This window comes from Epargyreus clarus, unplaced genomic scaffold (assembly GCF_041222505.1).
Source record: "Epargyreus clarus isolate Ecla_fem2 unplaced genomic scaffold, WU_Ecla_fem_2.2 ptg000029l, whole genome shotgun sequence".
NCBI classification, from domain to species: Eukaryota; Metazoa; Arthropoda; class Insecta; order Lepidoptera; family Hesperiidae; genus Epargyreus; species Epargyreus clarus.
Window position 1 is genome coordinate 4,536,425 of NW_027332235.1, and position 19,699 is coordinate 4,556,123.

Below are 19,699 nucleotides of genomic sequence, written 5' to 3' on the forward strand. Positions count from 1 at the left end.
AGCACGATATGAACATTAAAAACAACAGTTTTGCTTTCTTAACAGTTTTTGCAAGGATTTAATTTCCTTCATACTATGCAATTTTGGGTATCTATGTACATTCCCCACTAAGCGTATCAGTAAATAAAATGAGCAGTTCTTCACACTGTAACTAAATTTGAAAAAATACAGTCCATTACGATTAAGAGTATTAAATCATTAGTGAAACTGAATTTCAATTATTTAGGGTATTAATTTCGAATTTATTAATATTAGCTGTAACTGTATAGGTACTTATAAAATTGTGAATAATTGTGTGATGTCGATAAAACGTTTTAATAATTGCATTATATAATATAATAAATAATTTTTTGGATCAATTTCTTGATTTTTATTTAGAAGCTACTTCCTTCATTTATTTATTTAAAATGGTACCATACCTTAATTTATCTTAGTCAATTTTTGACTAAATGTCCTACAATCAGCTTACAAATTAAAAAAGAAAGATTCTTATTTACATTTCTCATATAAACTCATGGAATATGTATTTGAAAGTAAATCAGTAATACAGAAAATGGGCCGTGGCCACATAAACACCACTTTTTTAGTTTGTAATGAAAATACCCTTAGATATTTACAAATTTATTTTAGTTAAAGCTTTCAACATTCTAGTAACTTACCTGCTTAGAATAATGATGCTAAATAATTGTTACCTAGACCTAGGTAGTACAAACAATTTCAAAATAAATTCATCTCAAAAAGGCCACACAGTCAGATTAACATATTTTATACAGTTGTTTTTTTTTACAAATCACCTAAACATTACAAACATATGAACTTCTTTTAAATTTTAAACTAAGCAAACATCTAATAAAGGTATTATTATAGATGAAATGTTTTCAAATCAAATAAAAAATGTTAGTTAAGAATAGAAAATAAGGAATTGAAGTTATTATGAACCTAGAAAAAAATTTGCAATACAAAAAGTAAACTAATCAAAATTGAACCTTACCTTCTAATCATATAATCCTTATATGTAATTAGTAACTTTAATTAACTATCTAAACAATTGAACAATATTCTTTTACCTACATTTATTATTTAAAGATAATATTGCTCTATTAAAATCGACCGTTTTTTGTACAACAGGTAAACTCAAATTCAAAATTTAACATACAAAATTTGATTAATTACAATATATTTAAATCTAAATAGAATTACCTAGGTTTCGTTGTTTTGATGTAAGAACAAGGCAGTGTTTCTTCAGAAATTAACTAATTATTACTATATTTTCTAACTAAATTCGAATAACACACTTAACTAATATTTACTTAAATTGGTCTATTCCTACATTTTCTATGTAAATTCTTACTTTTCAGTAAAATTCAAGAGAATACTATAAAGTTAATTAACGTAATTTTAACTACTATTGTATATTCAATCAAATTTGGTTAATTTGTCTAACTAACCCAACAACATATTGTACCTACAAAATCAAATATTGCGAATATAAGAATAATATTGGTAGTATATACCAAAAGAAAATAATACAGTATATGTATTAAAGAAAAAATCATTTTAAATACCTTTACTTCGTTGGTTTATCTATTATTTAAACTACTTGTACACAACTTGTATTTTTCACAATTTGTATTCTTTCAACTAAAATACAAAATTTGTGAAGTTATAGTCATTTTACAGTATAATAACTTCACAATCACACGTGGATCATAAATCTTCATTCAACAATGCATCGATATCGTTCAGAACATCTTTTTCCGAGCTTTCGGTCCTTTGGCACGACTGTCGACAACTTGCTACAACGTCTGGTACATTTTTAACTAAATCCAGATCTAGATCCGACGCTGTTATTTCACCGTCGTCCTGATCTTCGCAAAGATCGACAACGTCTATTGGATCGCCCATTTTCGTCGAATCTACATCTATAACTTCTGTGTCTAATAATTTATCTAAATTCCTATCAGATATCTCTACACCTACAAATTGTACTTCCGTGTCTGAATCGTTATCTGTCCTACAACTAAATTCCACTTCATCGTCCCTACTGCATTCGCTAATCGTTTTGCTCTTATGCCTATTCCTAATTAGTCGGGGCTTACCCGTTTGTTCAGCTATTTTGATTCTTTTAAATTCGTAACAATTATCAACTAACTCGTCTTCTTGCATCTCGTATATGTCGCTTTGCTCCGACAGAGTACGCTTTCTACTATTCACATCATCGATCTTCCTTTGATCTACTTTTACAGGGCTGGGTTGAGTTGGACCATTTTGATCTAGCTTCTTATAAACTATAGAATTACTTCTAACAACCTTTATAATTTTATTGCCGGACGTAGTGACAGTTTCTTGTGTAGATAGCTTTCTTTTCCTACTCAGATTCAATGTTATCGGTTTCGTGTGTATAATTGTCTCTGGTCCCTTTTTCCTAGCTCGGATTTCGTCTAGCGATAAAACTTTAAAATCTAACGAGTTCCGTCGTTCACCTGTGTTCACATTACCCTGTGCCTTCCCAGCGATCTCGTCTAGGGACAACCTGTCATACTTATTATTGAGGTTAGTCCTAACGATTTTGCGTTCTTTTGGCAACTCGACCGGTAAAGGTGGTAGAGCGTCGTAGCTATAGAAGGCAGCCGCCTCCGCCTGTATTTTCTCTAAGAGCAAGAGTTCCTGTGACTTAGTGCGGGCAATTTTCTGAGCGTCGTCCGGGGAGACTGCCTTAGTGGGCGTGGAGGACGGAGCGCTTTCATTGTCCGATTCTGCAAGAACACACCAAGTAATCGCTTTAGTCGACTTGCGAATGACCGCGCAATGATTTTCGTAATTAATTTTGATGCGACCCGACACGATTAACTTTTGGTGTGTTCTCGACATGACAGTATCTGAAAGCGACTCGGGGTGGGCGGTCAAAAATAATTACAAAAATCATATTACGAAACATTTTTATTTGCTCGTTGATGATAAACACAACTCGATTAAAACAAAGCCAAAGTACAATCAGTTCGAGACCGGTTCCTATATCAGTTTTAAATGTAATTAGCTTAAATGAATCCTCTTAAAACTCACGCCGTACTAAACATTTCTTATATTTCTTATACAACCATAATACTAAGATTAACATAACAACCCCGTTATAAGCGACTTCACGTTGCGTTTTGGTTACTGGGAATGAACGTTACATTTTTAGTAAAAGCAAAACATCAATTACCAGTTAAAAATAACCGTCGCTATACAGTCACGGCACATCAACGGCAACCCTACATGAAAAACTATAAAATATATCTACATACCATCACGGCACTAATTTTACTCGACTCAAATTTTGAATACATGGAATTAATTTTTAAGTTATCAAAAATGCTAAACCTTTCACCACACATCATAATTATATTACTTCCCACACACAATTTCTTTTCTAGTCCATCTGATGTACAGAATCGTATTGGCTTACAATTTTTTTTCGTATATAAAGCTCAAACTGAATGAACGAATGAAGACATTATATTGTCTAGATACCGCTCGGGATCGAAGCAAAAGAATGGGTTTATTTTTATACTCTATTATTCATGTTATGAATCGCTATGTAAGTGGTGGAATTAGAATTCCAATTTTCAATTTCTGGATATTTTGTCATTTTCCCACAAGCAATCTAGACATATATAACATCTTTGGACAATCATCAAATATAGACAAAATGCCAATTGCAAGTGTTACACAGGCCTGGCATAGAGGGCGCTGTTGACAATCCGCCCCATCACAACAATAAATAAAACAAAAATGAGTCTTATCAAGTTCAACCAAAATAATCAATAGCTCTTAGTATAATAACATAGGCAAACGAAAATAATCGAAATAGTCGAATAATATGCATTGAAAAGACTCATTATCATATTGAGGTTCACACATCCTTACAGACCGATGGATAGGGGATAATCAAAATCTCATTTAACTTCTTACTTTTAAACTACTTTTAAGTATATTTCATTTAATTCGTATCAAAAGTATAAAGAATCAGATCTTGTAAACAATCCAATATTACCACCTAAAAATTATCTTACCACAGTCTGTAAGAACTCTATTTGTGATGACAATAACATTATAATAATTCATACACATTAAGAAAAGTGAGCGGCAAATAACTTAGTATGTTTCTTCTTTAAAGATAAAAAAAGATTATATATTTTAATTAAATAACTCATTCCACTCTCTATTAACTTAATGTGTATAAAGTACAGTAAATAAATACATAGATAGTTTAATCTAACAAGAAAAAAAGAAAATAATCTAGATATAAACATCTGTAAGGCGTAATACACTAAACAATTCTACAGGTACGAGCGAAATCAATATATTTTTAAGCTGCCTACAAACAAAGCAACCATGTTTTGTACTAATCATTGTTACAAAACTATCCACACCGATCGCCGTGGTGTCTTCGGATAACATCAGTTCAATTTCAACTTTTCAACGAAACTTCATAGAAAAAAATGGAGCGTATTAAACATAATATAAAAAAAATCTTTTCCACACTTACCTAACACTACCCCCACCAATCGAGACTATTTTTTTGTTTAATTACTTTTAAATATTGTTAATTACTTTCATACATAAAATAATGACTAGGCGTACCATGGACCCTAAACAAATTTAAAAATTATTAATTACTCTTCCATATTCCTGTCCGTACATGTTTCTTTCTTTGTTTTTTTTTTATTTGCAGAAAAATCTGTTACATTATAGGAACTTTGCTTTCAGTGCAAAAATATAAAAATGAATTTGTCCCGGATTCAACGTAAGAATCGACTATACTTTACCTAAATACGATACTCATATCAAAGTGCTATTAGTTTATTTCGGTTATCGGAAGCTATATCAGATATTACCAAAAATCCCTAAGCATTCGCTCGCTTCATCTTATCATAAGTTACAATACATCTTTAAACTCATCTAAGTTGGTAATACGATCTTAAGCACGAAAACTTTAAATCATGCAGCGAGCACAACAGTATGTAAACATTATGCATTGATCAATCTCTGGTTAGGGCGCGTGCAAACAAGCAACATTACATGAAATGTAACAAATTGAAACTTCCTTTCGCAAATTCGCAGACCAATGTTAGTCTTGCTACATACTGTGAAATACTGTCGTATAATATAAGACAGTACTCATACAAACAATTTTGTTTGTTTATATTGTAGGTGCAATATCAAATTCATATTCTGACACTTCAGGATGTCTTTACTAGGATCTACACTCTCTTATGAGTAGTGTATACTCTACCTGAGTGTATAGCCTCTTGTCTCCAAAACGTCACCATGACGATCCAACCACTAACGCCTCTAGCGGCGAAACGAAATTCCCTATTACATCCATTACATTTCATGTCATGTCGCTTATACGTGCGGGCCTTCAGGAAAACCTTTGTTGTCCTTAGAGTCATTCGCGCTTTATTATTAATCGATAGGTATATCCTAAATGTTGCCTACCTAGAATCGAAATTTAACAATTCTGGATAGCAGAGATAGCCAAATATCAATCTTTGGTAGGCAAAACGTAGATAGATCGATTATTAATATTAGATTACGACTGTCCTTATTTGACTTCCTAAAACTTACGTTTGTGCTCCCTACATGCGTCACTAAGATACATTTTTTTAAATTTTATTAGATCTAACTAACGCTCACGGTGCGAAATATAAAGTATACGGGGGCCAGTAGCAGTGGGTACCTTTATAAACTGCCAAAGCCCCATAAAACTTCCTACGTACTAACATACAAACAATTTAAAGGCATAAAGCTGTTTTTTTTTTACTTTTTTTTTCTTCTTCACCTATAATAATGAGTTATAATATTCGTGTATATATATTTTTATTTGTATTTTAATATATTATTTAACCTATCATTACCTATGTACTTTTCTATCATAGACAAAGGATTATACCAACATCTATTCAAAACTAGCACAATTACGTTTAAAATCGGTTTTGAAACACAGTCGTGTGACTGGGCGCCGACTAGAGAACTGTTTACAACAGTCAGCGGGGAAACTGTCTTATTTACTATCGACTCATAATGTCGAGTACTGACTTACAATGTCGAGTAGTGACTTATAATATCGAGATCCGACTTACAATGTCTAGCTTCGAATTCGATTCGCTATTCGATTCGACTTCGAGTGTCGGGTATCAACTTCTTATAAAATATTGTGTCACACAATCTTACTGTCGATAATACCGCGTACCATATATTTCGATTACCCTTCTTCCATAGGCATTACTATCATATTTGACATGAATGTATTTTCATATGCATCCATCTGTCATCACCTAAAATCCGGCTCAAAGGATCATTTTCGGTATTTTCTTTAATAAATTATACGCGGTATCGATCATCAAGTACACAAACATCTTTCCTTCTTTCCTTTCGTCATCCCCACCGACAGTTCCAGTTCTCCAATCGCGCCCCGAACCCCATTTCAAACGCGATTGTTTGTGATATAAATCGCTATATATTATAACCATACATGTAAATGAAAAAGCGAGATATTTATATGAATCTAATTAGCTAAGATATGAAAGAGATAATAATGTTCTCTAATTTTATTGCACATATAAAAATACCGACCTCACACCCTCAGCAAATCCAAATTTCCTTTCAGTCGGACCAAGAGAGCTATTATCCTACCTGACACTAGCGACATCTGTTTTAGATGTTTTTTTGAAAATAATATTTAACTTTCCTCTGTTTTAAATAACCAAAAATCTGCCTACTTAAGCAGACAAAAACGTAAGATAAAATTAAACAAGTCTCTCCTATAAATAAATTCACGGATTCAGTTTCCAATAAAGATAACGTAAAAAAAACACGAATAATATGCCCGAAACTGAATCCAATTAATAGTTCACAATAAATATTATATTATGTATAATTGACTATCGTCCGAAAACAAAACATTTTATTACCTTCTAAACAATAAAGTTAACCGCACACTTCCTACAATCAGATACGATACATTTGCCAATATCGGTTCTTGAGTTAAAGTAATGTTCAGTCCATTTGAAAGCGTACATGTCTAATAGATGGAAATAGTAAATGAACCAAATAAAAATGAAAGGTTCAATTTATTTTGCTTTTTAAGTGAATATATTTTTATTGCATTTGACCCTACATTGAGTCAAATCAGCCAGTGAGGAATAGAAGAAATACGTTTAAAAAGGACCCAAATATTAACACAACCTACATAGAAATACATACCAGTAACATACTTATATTCTTTCAAAAATTTTATGACCCAATCTGTGTACATGATTTGCAACACTAACCATTCAAAAGTTTTAGTTCAAATAATCGGATCCGTCATTTTATCTGAATGTAGAAAGTGTGCGGCCAACCTTAACATATCCTTCGCCACACAGCAGAGAGGGATGGCAAATAAAATATTATTTTTATTTCTATATTACGTTATTAGGAAATAATAAAACTTTAATATGCAACCTATTGTAGCACGAAAACAATATCCCAATCTGCGGGGGTCGACGTTAATAACATGCTTAGTGTCTATTCACACGTACAACAACTACACTACAACGACAACTGCATGGGTGGGTACAAATATATGTATGAATGCATAGTTTAATGCACAAAGATCACATTTTGTCGTAACAATCAAATATGTAGACGATACTGATAGTCAGTATTGCAAACACAACGCAACTACAAGTCACCTCGTACAAAAAGCGGTCACTACATCACAACGACCCGTTTCTTTAGTTACCACTACACATTGCTAGTCACTCACGACATTTTGTCGTCGCGCGGTGTCGTTGTAGTACATGTGGATTTACACTTAGCGAAGAAGTAATAACATTATGTGATAAAAAATAAATAATACATCTAAATTACAGCTATAACGAGACAGTTAATAAGTGTGTTACTGTTACACGTTAAATATTCATTGGCACGTTATCGTTAATGTGAATTAAACTCTGTCTGTGTGTTATTACATCTCATAGAATCTACTCAAGTGTCATAACATTCAACCGACGAGTCTATCTCTTACTTTAGAGTGACATTAGTCTACGGACACTAGAAAAAGCGCTCTATTTATACCATTATGCATATCCGCTCCACTCTAGACACCATAGACAGAATTTAATTCGTGAGTGCCAATATTACGAGCATAAATTCATAATATCTAAAGCGTAGTGTTACTATAAAGATTAAGTGAGCGTTGGAAAACTTTTAAACGATTAATCTTAACTCTATAGCCCGCCGTCTCGTAGGATCATAGAGTTTTCAACTAGGCGCCCGTACATCGAATATAATCTTACATTTAGTGTATACATATTGCCGAAACGTTCGAAAGCGGTCTTTGATTCATTATCCGTGTAATGACAAAGACACGGGTGTCATCGGTTAAGACTATTACACACTACCCGTCACTGCAACTCATCCGATGTATCAACAAGCCAGACTGTTTCAAACATCGTTCCGAGTGTGATGGATAGTGCGTAAACTACATTACATTGAAAACTCGTAATACAACCTCACTATTTTTTTTTCAATCGGTCTTTACTTATCAAGTGATCGTTTTCGAAACGATCATTAAATATTAAACTAGTATAGTGTCGAGGTGTCCTTAACTTGCACCGGACATGAAACTCACAAACACATTATAGTTTATATAAAGTTTAGTTCCTGACCGAACTTACTTTACTAAGCCCCCATCATACGAATTGAGATATTTTTTATTAATAGTCAAAGATTATAGACATCGTTTGATAGTAAAAGAATTCATTTTAATATTTGGAGTCTGTTTTTATTCACTTTCATTGGCAATTTAATTACTGGCCTGTATTGTTTAAATAAAAGAATACTCACAAGAGTCCGAAGAAAAAATAAAGTAGAAAGTTCATACTTTTTATGCTATAATTTTCTTTGACCATCTCTTTATATCTTCAATAATGTCTTACTTCTACAAGCGCTCTGTTATTCCATAGCATTATTACTTTATTACTCCATTGTCATGAAAACCACAATTAAATAGATTTTAAACAAATAAATAAAAAACTGAAATATTTTTCCAGTATCATAATGAATCTTACACTTGTATTAAATACTAATCAAGCCCTTATTACCCTAACAAGCAATAACATTATGACATGATAAAACATTATTGAAGAAAATTGCTTACTTGGCAAACTTGGCAGAACCTACATAATCGGCTGAAGATACTTGGCTAAGTCTAAATGTCTTTAAAATTAGCCTAGTCAGGCTACAAACCTCATTAGACTTATTAAAATAACATACACTTGACTTGGTAAATCATGTTGACATATACAGCCAAGTAGGACTTGGTAAATTGAGAACATTTCTAGTACATCTGCTTTGCTTTACTAAGCACATGTTCACATATAACTGTGTTCCAGACACAGCCAAGTAGGAATTATTTCGCTAAGTACATTCCTAACACATTTGTATAACAAAATCAACCAAGTATTGAAACAGCCACGTTTTACCGTACACTTAACAAAGTACAACCTGCCAAGTAGCGCCCGCCAATCACGGTCACATAGGACTCACGATTTGACTTAGCCAAGTATATCCAAGTAGCGTCCGCCAAGCGCACGAGCACTCAATCAATACCTCTCAAAACGTGGAAGGGGGGCTTATCGCATGTAGTTTCAGTAGAGGCGCATACCTTCCTCGAAGTTGACGACGAGTGGGTCGACTGGCAACGGGGCGTACGGGCTGGCGGGCGCGTCGTGCGCGTGCGCGTGTGCGTGCGCGTGCGCGTGCGAGTGCGCGTGCGCGTGCGCGTGCGGCGCGTGGGGCAGCACGCGGCGCGCGCCGAGCAGCTCGCTCGACGCCGGCAACACGCCGAGGATCGCGCTGTCTAACACCACTAGAAGCGATATGGTTTGGCATTATAAACCTTTCTAATGTATGTTTCAAGTAGCGAATGAGTCCTGATGGTATTGTATTTTATTTTAATAAGAAAACATGCAGTGTACAGTTATAGCTACATATAGTTGTCACTTCAAAAAGTGAACACACCATTTAGCTGTTTTCGCATATAAAGAGCTATACATATTTGCTTGCCTTGTCAATCAGAGTACAAAATTAATTCGAATATGTACTTTAAAAGTTGTTAAATGTATAACAGGATAATAACAAAAATAATTTTACACTAAAAGTATTAATACACGTAAATAAACTTAAACTTCATGTAAACTTCAATTTTAAACAAATAAATATAGATACTACCACCCATAGACATCTATAACCAACTCCATACAGAACAAGAGTTCAATCTATCCGACATACAAAACATAAGTGCTCTCATATGCACAACAAACACCTATAACTGAGGCCGCACTCAAACTTCTTCCAAACTAGATGTTTTGAAACTTAAAATGTACCATGATGTATGTATGATTTTAACAATGTACACTGGTCAAATAAAAAGTTGCATTGGTAACATTTTTTTTTCAGGAGTCTAAACATTTGTTTTTGTTTAAAAACATTATGACACTTTTCCTTCACTAAACGAAATAATCCAGTCAAAAATTAATACAAAAGAGCTAGATAAATAACAACTACCTTGGCGCTGCTGTTGCCACAGCAGAGGTACTGGCGCGGGAGCGGGCACCGCGGTCGGCACTCCGCTGGGCATCGGCGGCTCCACTGACGGCTCCGGCATGTTATTTGTGGCGATGGCCTGCGGAGATACAGATTGGTTCTTTACATTTATTTCATTTAGTTTAAGTAATCATTCATTCATTCACAATCTTCATGCCAGTATGTTTTCTAAAGGATCATTTTTTCATTATTTGTACAAATAAATAAATCATAAAGCTAAATTTAAATATCTATTGAGCACTCGAAAAATCGCTTAAAACGTCTCACGTAATTAAGGGATCTCCCCCAAGAAGATTATTCCATTTACTGGACTAAAACTTTTCCAAAATATATTCCTTATTTTATACTCAGAATATGAATGACATAGTTATGTCTTTAATTAATCATGTCATGTCACTTATGAATACTCAAACTTACTCAAACTTTATAGGTCTAATTTGCAATTATAATTGAACTGCAAAATTACTGCTCTATACAAAAAGCTGCAAGTGACACTTCAGTCTTAATTTCCTGGATTTTCCAATCTTGCCGTTTTCCTGTTACTGTTAGAAAACCCCAGTAAACCATTGGGGGAAACAATGACACATTTTAAGGACTAATTAAATGATATAATGCAAGGATAAAAATGATAAATCTTTAATCCAGAAGTGCCTGTTAATCCAAACATCTCATAATTTGATTAATTTATTGCTTGGTTAATTATATTAAAATGTTGATAACCAGGGTGGCATGATCGCATGAGCGATAAAGCCCTTTCTTTTCTCTGAATAAAAAAAAAAAAAAAAACATCTCAGGTTTGAAATCTTCCTTTTCTCCCCATGGAAACATCACATGTACCAACCCAACCACTCCTTCTAACACGTCCCATGTTACAACCGTCCCTCTACCCCTTTTAATGTGTCACATGTTAATGCTCACATTTATAAAAAAAAAAAATATTTACAGTAAGGAGAAAAGTAAATGTGTATAGTCCACTCTTAATTTGTTGCGAAGAGGTGCAGTCATACATTTCTATATTCAGAGCAGACTAACAGTTTTATGCGGACTAAACAACATTTTTAAATTACGAAAATACAAATAGGTCAAAAATCATTAAAATGCAGTTAGGCCACTCTGGTTCTAGCAGCCTCAGATTATGGTGTACATACGTTAGGTATGGGCGCCGGCTGGCTTGGCGCGATACCGTCGGTGCGCGCGTCCGGGTTCTTGTGCATGAACGGGCAGTGCTTCTTGCGACAACCACCTGGCTGGTTCTCCCAGTAGCATGGGATCTGCTTGCGATTTTTCTGCAATAACATCACGTTTCTCGCTCATAAAAGACGCAATATACTAAGGTTCCCTGTGTAGTTGGTGCGATGGATAAGAAGATCTTAATTTAGATATCTATCTAGCCAGATATCAAACTCAAAACTTTTGAATGTCGTACTGATGTGACGTCCACTCCACCATATGGGTTGTTGTCCAATTTCTTAGTAAAATTATCTAATCTTTTACATATTAAATATATGAAGACATGAAATGTGAGAATTGTGATTTTAAAAATGATACAAAAGCATAGTATGTTCCATTTTCCATGAGTCTGTACAGATTATCTCAAAAAACCGATCCAGTTTTGTACAGAGTAATATGTTACTTTGTTTCTCAAAATATTAATGAAAAACGTTGAAGGATATACAAATATATCCCTTGATAACAAAAAATACATACGAAACATTTAATATGCTAATGTGGATTATAAATTATGTATTTTTATCATAGGAAGTGATAATCTTATTCAAATTGACTTGACCAATAAAAGCTAAAACATCACTCTTATATCAACCTTGATTGATAAGAGTTATATGTAATATGTGTAATTAATTGATTACTATGATAATAGAAATGCTAGAAGACTATAAATAGGTCAATACAGGATTGGCATATCGCTAACCAAATTTGCAAATCGTAGAATGAGGCAGAGAAGATATACATTAATATTATACATATATTCAATCTATCGAGTATTTTGTTCACCAAAGATTGTATTAAACCTACCACAACAACTTAACAACTATGACAAAGGTGGTAAAACCCTCTTTGGTTCACCTACACCACTGCCACACCTATTTCTCCCTAATAACAGCTGTGTTCTGGATTGTAGGGTGTGGTAAAGGAGACAAAGTTTTCCAAGGCATGCTAGATTAGTACTAGGGAGTACCAACTTAAGGAGCCACCCTCAGGTAGGAATCTAACCTTATCGGGGGTTGATTACAGATGTCCAGATGTAGCAGTTGCCACTTACCATCTGATGGACTACATGCTCAACCGCTACTCCTACATTATAAGAACCAACAAAATACATCTCTTCTACAGGATATAAATAAAATAATAAGTCTTACCCGTAATTCCATATGACGCAGTTTGCAGCGTTTATCGAGGCATTTGCCTTGTTGCCAAGCCGTGCACATTGTTTCACAGCCCAGGGCCGCAGGCTCATGACGGAATACACAGTTGTCACCCTGGGAGTACAAAGTTTTTATTCACTCAAATGTATACATAAATAATTGTTGGTAGAATAGTGGGAGAGTAGAGTGTTAGTTGGTAGAACTGTGCTTTGAAAATTAAATGGTAAATTTCAATTTAGAAGCTAGTACAACTATGACAAACTAGTTAAAGGCTTACTATTGTCATTAAGTGTTCATAGGACCATTTTTCAATTTCAATTTAAGAAAATTATATGAGGTGCATGAATAGAAACACATCCGTGAATATTTTGGCAGACTTGGGGTTGATATACAATGTCCACAGGTTGCAGTGACAACTAAACATACGGTGACCTGCGTGACTCTTGAAGACCACATTCGCAGCAGGGCACTCACGACTTCATGAGTAATTCAACTTCACTTACTTTAATTCTAAAATTAACTGGACATTCCTTATCACTATTACTCATAGGGGAAACAAATCTGCGGCAATCCCAGACGCTATTATAATATACGACGCCCGTAAAGCATTGCGAAATGTAATTCCATACACAAACACGCGTAACATGACAACCGTTCGTTTGTTATGTAAAACCTTATCTTCGGTGAATATTTTCGAAATATTTGCCGATATACATAAGTAAAAGTAACTGAGGAACATCTCCGACATACCTTAGTGCACGTCGAGTAATAATAAAAATAGCAATCGTTAAATTTCCTCGGCGACTCCATCGTGCACTCCGCCGTCCAGGGTCTAGAACAGAACACGATGTCGCCACATTTATACACATTCACAACAAAAACCGCACGTGTAAATGAAATACATGATATTTGTAACCAATACCCTCAAACCACACTTGTAAATATCGCAACTAGAACTAGAAATTAGATATTTTATTTTGACAATACGCGATGCATTTTATCGGCGAAATAAATTAATAAAAAACTATATAAATTCGACATTTTATCGCATACTCTACTCACCGAGTTATAAGCAAACTAAAAATTAATTAAATTAACAACAATTATCTACGCAAACCCACTATCTAACACAAAATAATAAGAACGTCACTATAAGAAAGAAATTTTAGTAGATATGGCGGACATGTGGCGGAAGGCGGACTTTCATTTCATTTCGTCGGCAACATCAACCAATCGTCACTAACCTATTGTCTATTAAAATTCATAGACAAGCATTAATTTATTCTGAGAAAAATAGGCAATAGCTGTACTAACTCGGAAATCCGTACAAAGAGTTCTTTAAATTCTTCTAAAAAAATGATAATATAATAAATTGTGAAATTGAAATTACATATGTACATATAGTGCCTCTGGTGGTCATTTAGGAATTAAAATTTAAAAAATATACATAGTGTACGAAGATCGAGCAGTCCTCGAATGTATTATCATAGTAAAGAAAGAGTAGTAGGTTAGCTAAGGCCGCTCGGCGAGATAATTACCTACTCTTGCAGTGATGCATAGGGTTGTCACTTTTATTTTTAGTTAAATATTATTTGCGTATTATGACAGCACTAGTGTTTAAATAACGTAATATAATGTAATTGTGTACCAATTCATAAATGGTTTGTAAAAAAAATATAAAATATAAAATATAAAATACATATTTAAATAACTATAAAATGGGCAAAGAAAAAAATCTTCGATTTCTGAAAGTGCAGGACGCTTTATTGTTTGCGGTTAAAGTGAAATAGATTCTCATCCTTATATAAAATTTACGCAAAAACATTTTTAGGGAAACATAGGCAGGGCATTGGAAATTCTACTTTTATTTCATTCAATTTAAATATCCCTATAAAACACCTGCTCCATTTTCAAAGTGTTGGCGACAATATCAATCGGGTGGTATCGTAAGTAAATTTCTATCTGTGCCATAATTTTTGTAAAGATTATATGTATCTAGCTTCTGAACTGAAGTTGCAAGCAATGAAAATCAAATATTAAACATCAATCACTCAATCCAACAATATGAGTAAGTGATGAAATGAATACCTGTATTAAAACCTACTACATTTCAACAACACACCGCAGCGCGCGCGAATTTTTGCCGCTTTTATCAAATTTAAGTGACCGCGTTGAATACTACACAATTTAAGCTTAAATTGCTTTTTTTTCATATACTGAGTAAACATTATTTTAGTAGTATCGCGATATACCTATCTAAACACCTTGTATGACGAGTACTTTAATTTACTGTCGTGTAACACATTGTATACATTTTGTTAGTAAATACATACCTTGTACGAAGTAAACACACCCATAATCGGAACAATTACATATCTGTGAACACAAATTCTAAATTCAGAAAACAGTATGCGCGCGATCATACGCGTGGCGCAGCCCGTACTGAGGTACCTCTCGGCCACTGTTGTCTATTTGTGTGCGTAAAAAGTGCGTGCTTACACGGCGCCATCTACTTACGCACACATTCAAACCGGCGGAGGCCGATTTGTATGAAGCTGTGCTACTACTCTTAATTTACTATGGTATTATCATTACTAAAATTTTACAAATTTTGGTGCTTAGCATGTAAAAATCAGGGTTTGTGTGAAGCTAAATCCAGTAGACAGCTACGTAACCGCAAAAAATTACTGCCTCGTGAGTTTTGAAACAAAGAGCAATTTTGTATCGACACGCACATGCATTTGAAAATCGCTCATACTCACACACGATACACATACACAATCGATATATACCGCCAAAATGACCGCGACACACTAGCGGCTAGAATTTAATAAGTTATTAAAATAAAAATCTTTCTATGTGTAGTATGAACTTTATTTACCAATATTACATCATGATTTTAATACATTAATTTACATACATAAAATAAATAAATGCTCACAATTAGTCAAGTTTCGTAAAAAGCCTTTATACTAAAAAATATAATAGCAACTAACATGTCAGTGATAAACAATTTGGGCCCTAGGAAATGAAAGGAAAACATAATAATAGAACAAAATATAGTTATGAGTAGGAAGAAAACGGTGAAAAAGAATTGAAACAAAGTGTAATGGACTTTCGATAGAGAAAGGAAAGTTACACATCAAATTGAGATTCTGTTTTATTTTCTGTCCAAAGCAATGTGATGTTTCTATTTATTAAGCTTCTCTTGTTTCATACTACTCTTCGAATTATCACAATTAAAATCAATTTTTGTACAAAAATCAATGTCATACATTTATAGCACATTCACTTATTATAAACAATAAATACCTCCAATTCTTTCCAGTGCTCGTTTCGTCGCATTTCCATGACTACGATAATAATGATAGATTTTTGATGGTTACAATTTTTCAAATAAAAACCTCGTAAATATGATTTGGGGATGGAATACTATAGTCAAGCCATTACACTATTATTTTCCTAATTTTCATATTATTATTTTTAAATTATAATTCACGATAATGAGCACGAAAATCCATTACAAAACGACTACGGTAACAATAACAGTGAAGAAAACAGAATATTTAGCTGTACACTATCGATACTAACGACCAGAAAAAACTATATAAGGCTCTAGGCTAATAAAACAATTTAAAATAGTAGAATATAATGTATATCAGTCATCATTCAAGTATTCAACATGCTTATTGCGTTTAAGGTTTCTAACTTTAGAAAGTTTTTATATTTTCAAACCTGATCCTGGCAACTTTAACCAAACCGTTTCAAAAACAATAACTGATTAATAGACTTTATAATAAACAAATTACTGATTACACGAAAACAAGCATTGAATACTACTCAACAATTATTCATGAAAAATGTCAACTAACTAATCTACACGAAATGAATATGTAAATTTATATAATGAAACCAATACTGTGGGAATGTTCGGTTATCTCATATTAGGCTGTTAAATACGTATCATAATTAAAAATATATTAGTAAATGGCCTCATCGCAGCATCGAAAGTTTTCTAACAAACCCACTGGATGATCGCTGATCGCTCACGAACCAAACAAAACTTAACGTAACACACAAGTTCAAACTGTGAATGAGTATTGCTCGATACGGTCGCCACTCGAAACCGGTCCCATAATGACCGAATCCACAATGAAAAGCAGCTAGAATGTAACATGTGACAAACGAGCACCTATATTCGAAGTAGTATAGTACACTTCATTCATTCATCCTTGCAACTCTATGCATATTCATTTTATACGGACAGTGTTTATATGACTAAAAAAAATTTGCTAAAAGCTTAACTACCTTTAAACATTTTCTATAAAAATAATGAATTCAGTTATTAATTGAAGCTGAGTGGGACGTTTTATTGGAAAGGCGGGTTAAGCGTCATATTTTCACTGTTCTTTTACACACATAGAGCCGCGCAGACAAATGAATCAATAACTATTACAATACTTTAAAACTTCATAACCGCACATGCAAACTAATGCGACATGTTACTACTTCTAACCTATATAACATGTAATATTGCTTATACAAATTACATGATAGCTGCCTTTCATAATGTCATCTATCTCAGTCTAAGAAAAAACAAACAAATCGTCAAGAGAAAACGCACAATACATATAACACAAATCAATCGAAATAATTAACATTCATTGCCATTATATGTGAATATATACATCAATGGTAGTGTTCATTACGATGAAGACTACATTGAATATTAATAATCGATAGAAAACAAGAAATCGTTACTCTCGCTACTGCCTATTAAATATACCACAAGAGTGATTATATTTTGTTTAATACTAATTAAATGGATAACTGTATTCGCTACAAGATACAATGGCTTATTATTTTTTCAGTATACATATTAAAATTATTGCGTGAATTATTACTGATAATAAAATTATTTTTTTATTTCTACCTAAAATAGGAGATTTCCGATACGCTGGCAACATTCACCATGTTCTGTCACAGATACACACAAGAATGGGGGAGAATGAAAACTAAGGGTTCATTACATTACAATACTGGGGCAGATTTTTTTTCGACATTTTTTTCAACACTAAACATTTCTCCATCCGTGCGTAAAAACGTTAACAATTCAGTGAGAATCACAAACAATGACAAAATTTACAATTTCAAACGACACGAACGAAACGTGCCTCAACAATACACCTCTACCACATTGAATCAATGATCGCTAACTTTTTTGTCACACATTAACATCCAACACTGGCAAGACACACAACCGATGTGACACTCCTTGGTACTAGAATTTAATTCCATACTTCGATTACACTGAAACATCACTGAGAGTCCCTTACTAAGACACTGATCACATACAATAATTTTGAAGCTTCATACCCTGCCTTGGACGATACTGTTTAGTAATATTGTCATGACAAACACGTTCTATAGTAAGGGATATCATTTACACCAACCAAGACACACACGTAGGCCTTTAAACCGAATATGAGTTAAACGATTAGCGTAGGAACTAACTTAAATGGTAAAGCAGCGGAATTTTGTGGGGAATTCATGAGATTACATTTCGAAGTTTGAGAAGTGACTATTAACATTTCTCTAGAAGGACGTATATCACAAGAGTAAGTAGGTGCAGTATGTCGACGCTTATCTTAAAGTCGTGGTTGTATTAAACATACATTTTGAAGCAGACTCGTATTACCTAAACTGTTAAAGATATTACACATTCAACGACCAAATTCACTTGTAGATTTCATTCATTCAATGAGCGACTGACCGAATTTTAGATTACGAAAGTTAGTTTTCGTCATTCACTAAGTCTGCAAGCAAACTGTATCCCTAATACTGCCTTGAACTAAAGATTTAGTGCCGAATTCCGTGGCAGGCGCACGAAGTCATGATGAATGAGAGAGCGACGGAGCTACCGTGCGGGTGCGAGCGAGACGGCCTTATCTCTTCGACGAACTCTTGATCTGTTGCAGTTTGAGCCGCAACGCGTCCACTGCCGCTTCGTTCTTTTGCGATACTGGTTGTGTTGTGTGAAGCTGGAAATAAGATTACAATGTTAAGGTTAAATAATCACAAACTTGTGTTTACACTGCTGTAATTGCTCGGAATGCTAATTGTTACATATGTATCGATTCGGAATTTTGCGTTGTTGTATCGATTCAGTTAAAGTTATAATAAATGTCTTAAAAGGTCGTTTTGTGCCTATTGTGACTGATAACACTGATGACTGGAACACAACAATATACACAAGCATCATGCGAATTCAAAATACGTACGTAAGTCCCATACGCTTTGTCAAACTCTCGAGATACTAGAGCTATTGTCTTGTTGTGTGGAGTTTATACCCAAACTTGAGAGCGAGTACATGTCTCATGAGAAATTGAGCATCAAATTTGACACAAAATTGTTTATAAATCCTGAACACAACATACGCTGCTTCGGATGCAGCGTCCATGTGTAAGACATGCAAGAGAATCGCGGCGTATTCGCCCTAGCTGTATAATCCGCGCCAAACTTCTAGTCCGCTCTGAAGTTGTTGCGCGCAGATGTAGTCAGAGAGCCAATGCGGCCGAAAAAACTACAAGCATATAAATCGTGACGTAAGGGCACACTAACGCAGTTATGCCCTCGCGGGCGGGAGCGAGCAGCGGGGGTGCCGGGGGGTCCCGCGC

At 34.1% G+C, this 19,699-nt stretch overlaps 2 protein-coding genes across 3 annotated transcripts in view; both read right to left on the reverse strand.

Annotated features, from left to right (window-relative positions):
* Positions 1 to 605: 605 nt before the first annotated feature.
* On the reverse strand, positions 606 to 14,251 carry LOC140754439 (uncharacterized). Of its 2 annotated transcripts, none has more exons than XM_073089453.1 (7): positions 14,085 to 14,251; positions 13,773 to 13,854; positions 13,017 to 13,136; positions 11,787 to 11,924; positions 10,600 to 10,717; positions 9,698 to 9,901; positions 606 to 2,756 (listed from the first exon to the last, which is right to left on the reverse strand). In XM_073089453.1, the coding sequence occupies exons 2-7, from the start codon at positions 13,830 to 13,832 to the stop codon at positions 1,708 to 1,710; spliced, it is 1,689 nt and encodes a 562-aa protein (XP_072945554.1). In that variant the 5' UTR covers positions 13,833 to 13,854; positions 14,085 to 14,251; the 3' UTR covers positions 606 to 1,707. The 2 variants fall into 2 exon arrangements, with proteins under 2 accessions (XP_072945554.1, XP_072945553.1); XM_073089452.1 differs by having other exon boundaries at positions 10,597 to 10,717.
* Positions 14,252 to 15,874: 1,623 nt separating this feature from the next.
* msps (msps cytoskeleton-associated protein 5) overlaps positions 15,875 to 19,699 on the reverse strand; it is a 37,931-nt gene continuing 34,106 nt past the window's right edge. The window contains exon 37 of the mRNA XM_073089201.1: positions 15,875 to 19,063. Coding sequence (XP_072945302.1) covers positions 18,968 to 19,063 — 96 coding nt within the window. The 3' untranslated portion in view covers positions 15,875 to 18,967. The remainder of the gene's footprint in view (positions 19,064 to 19,699) is intronic.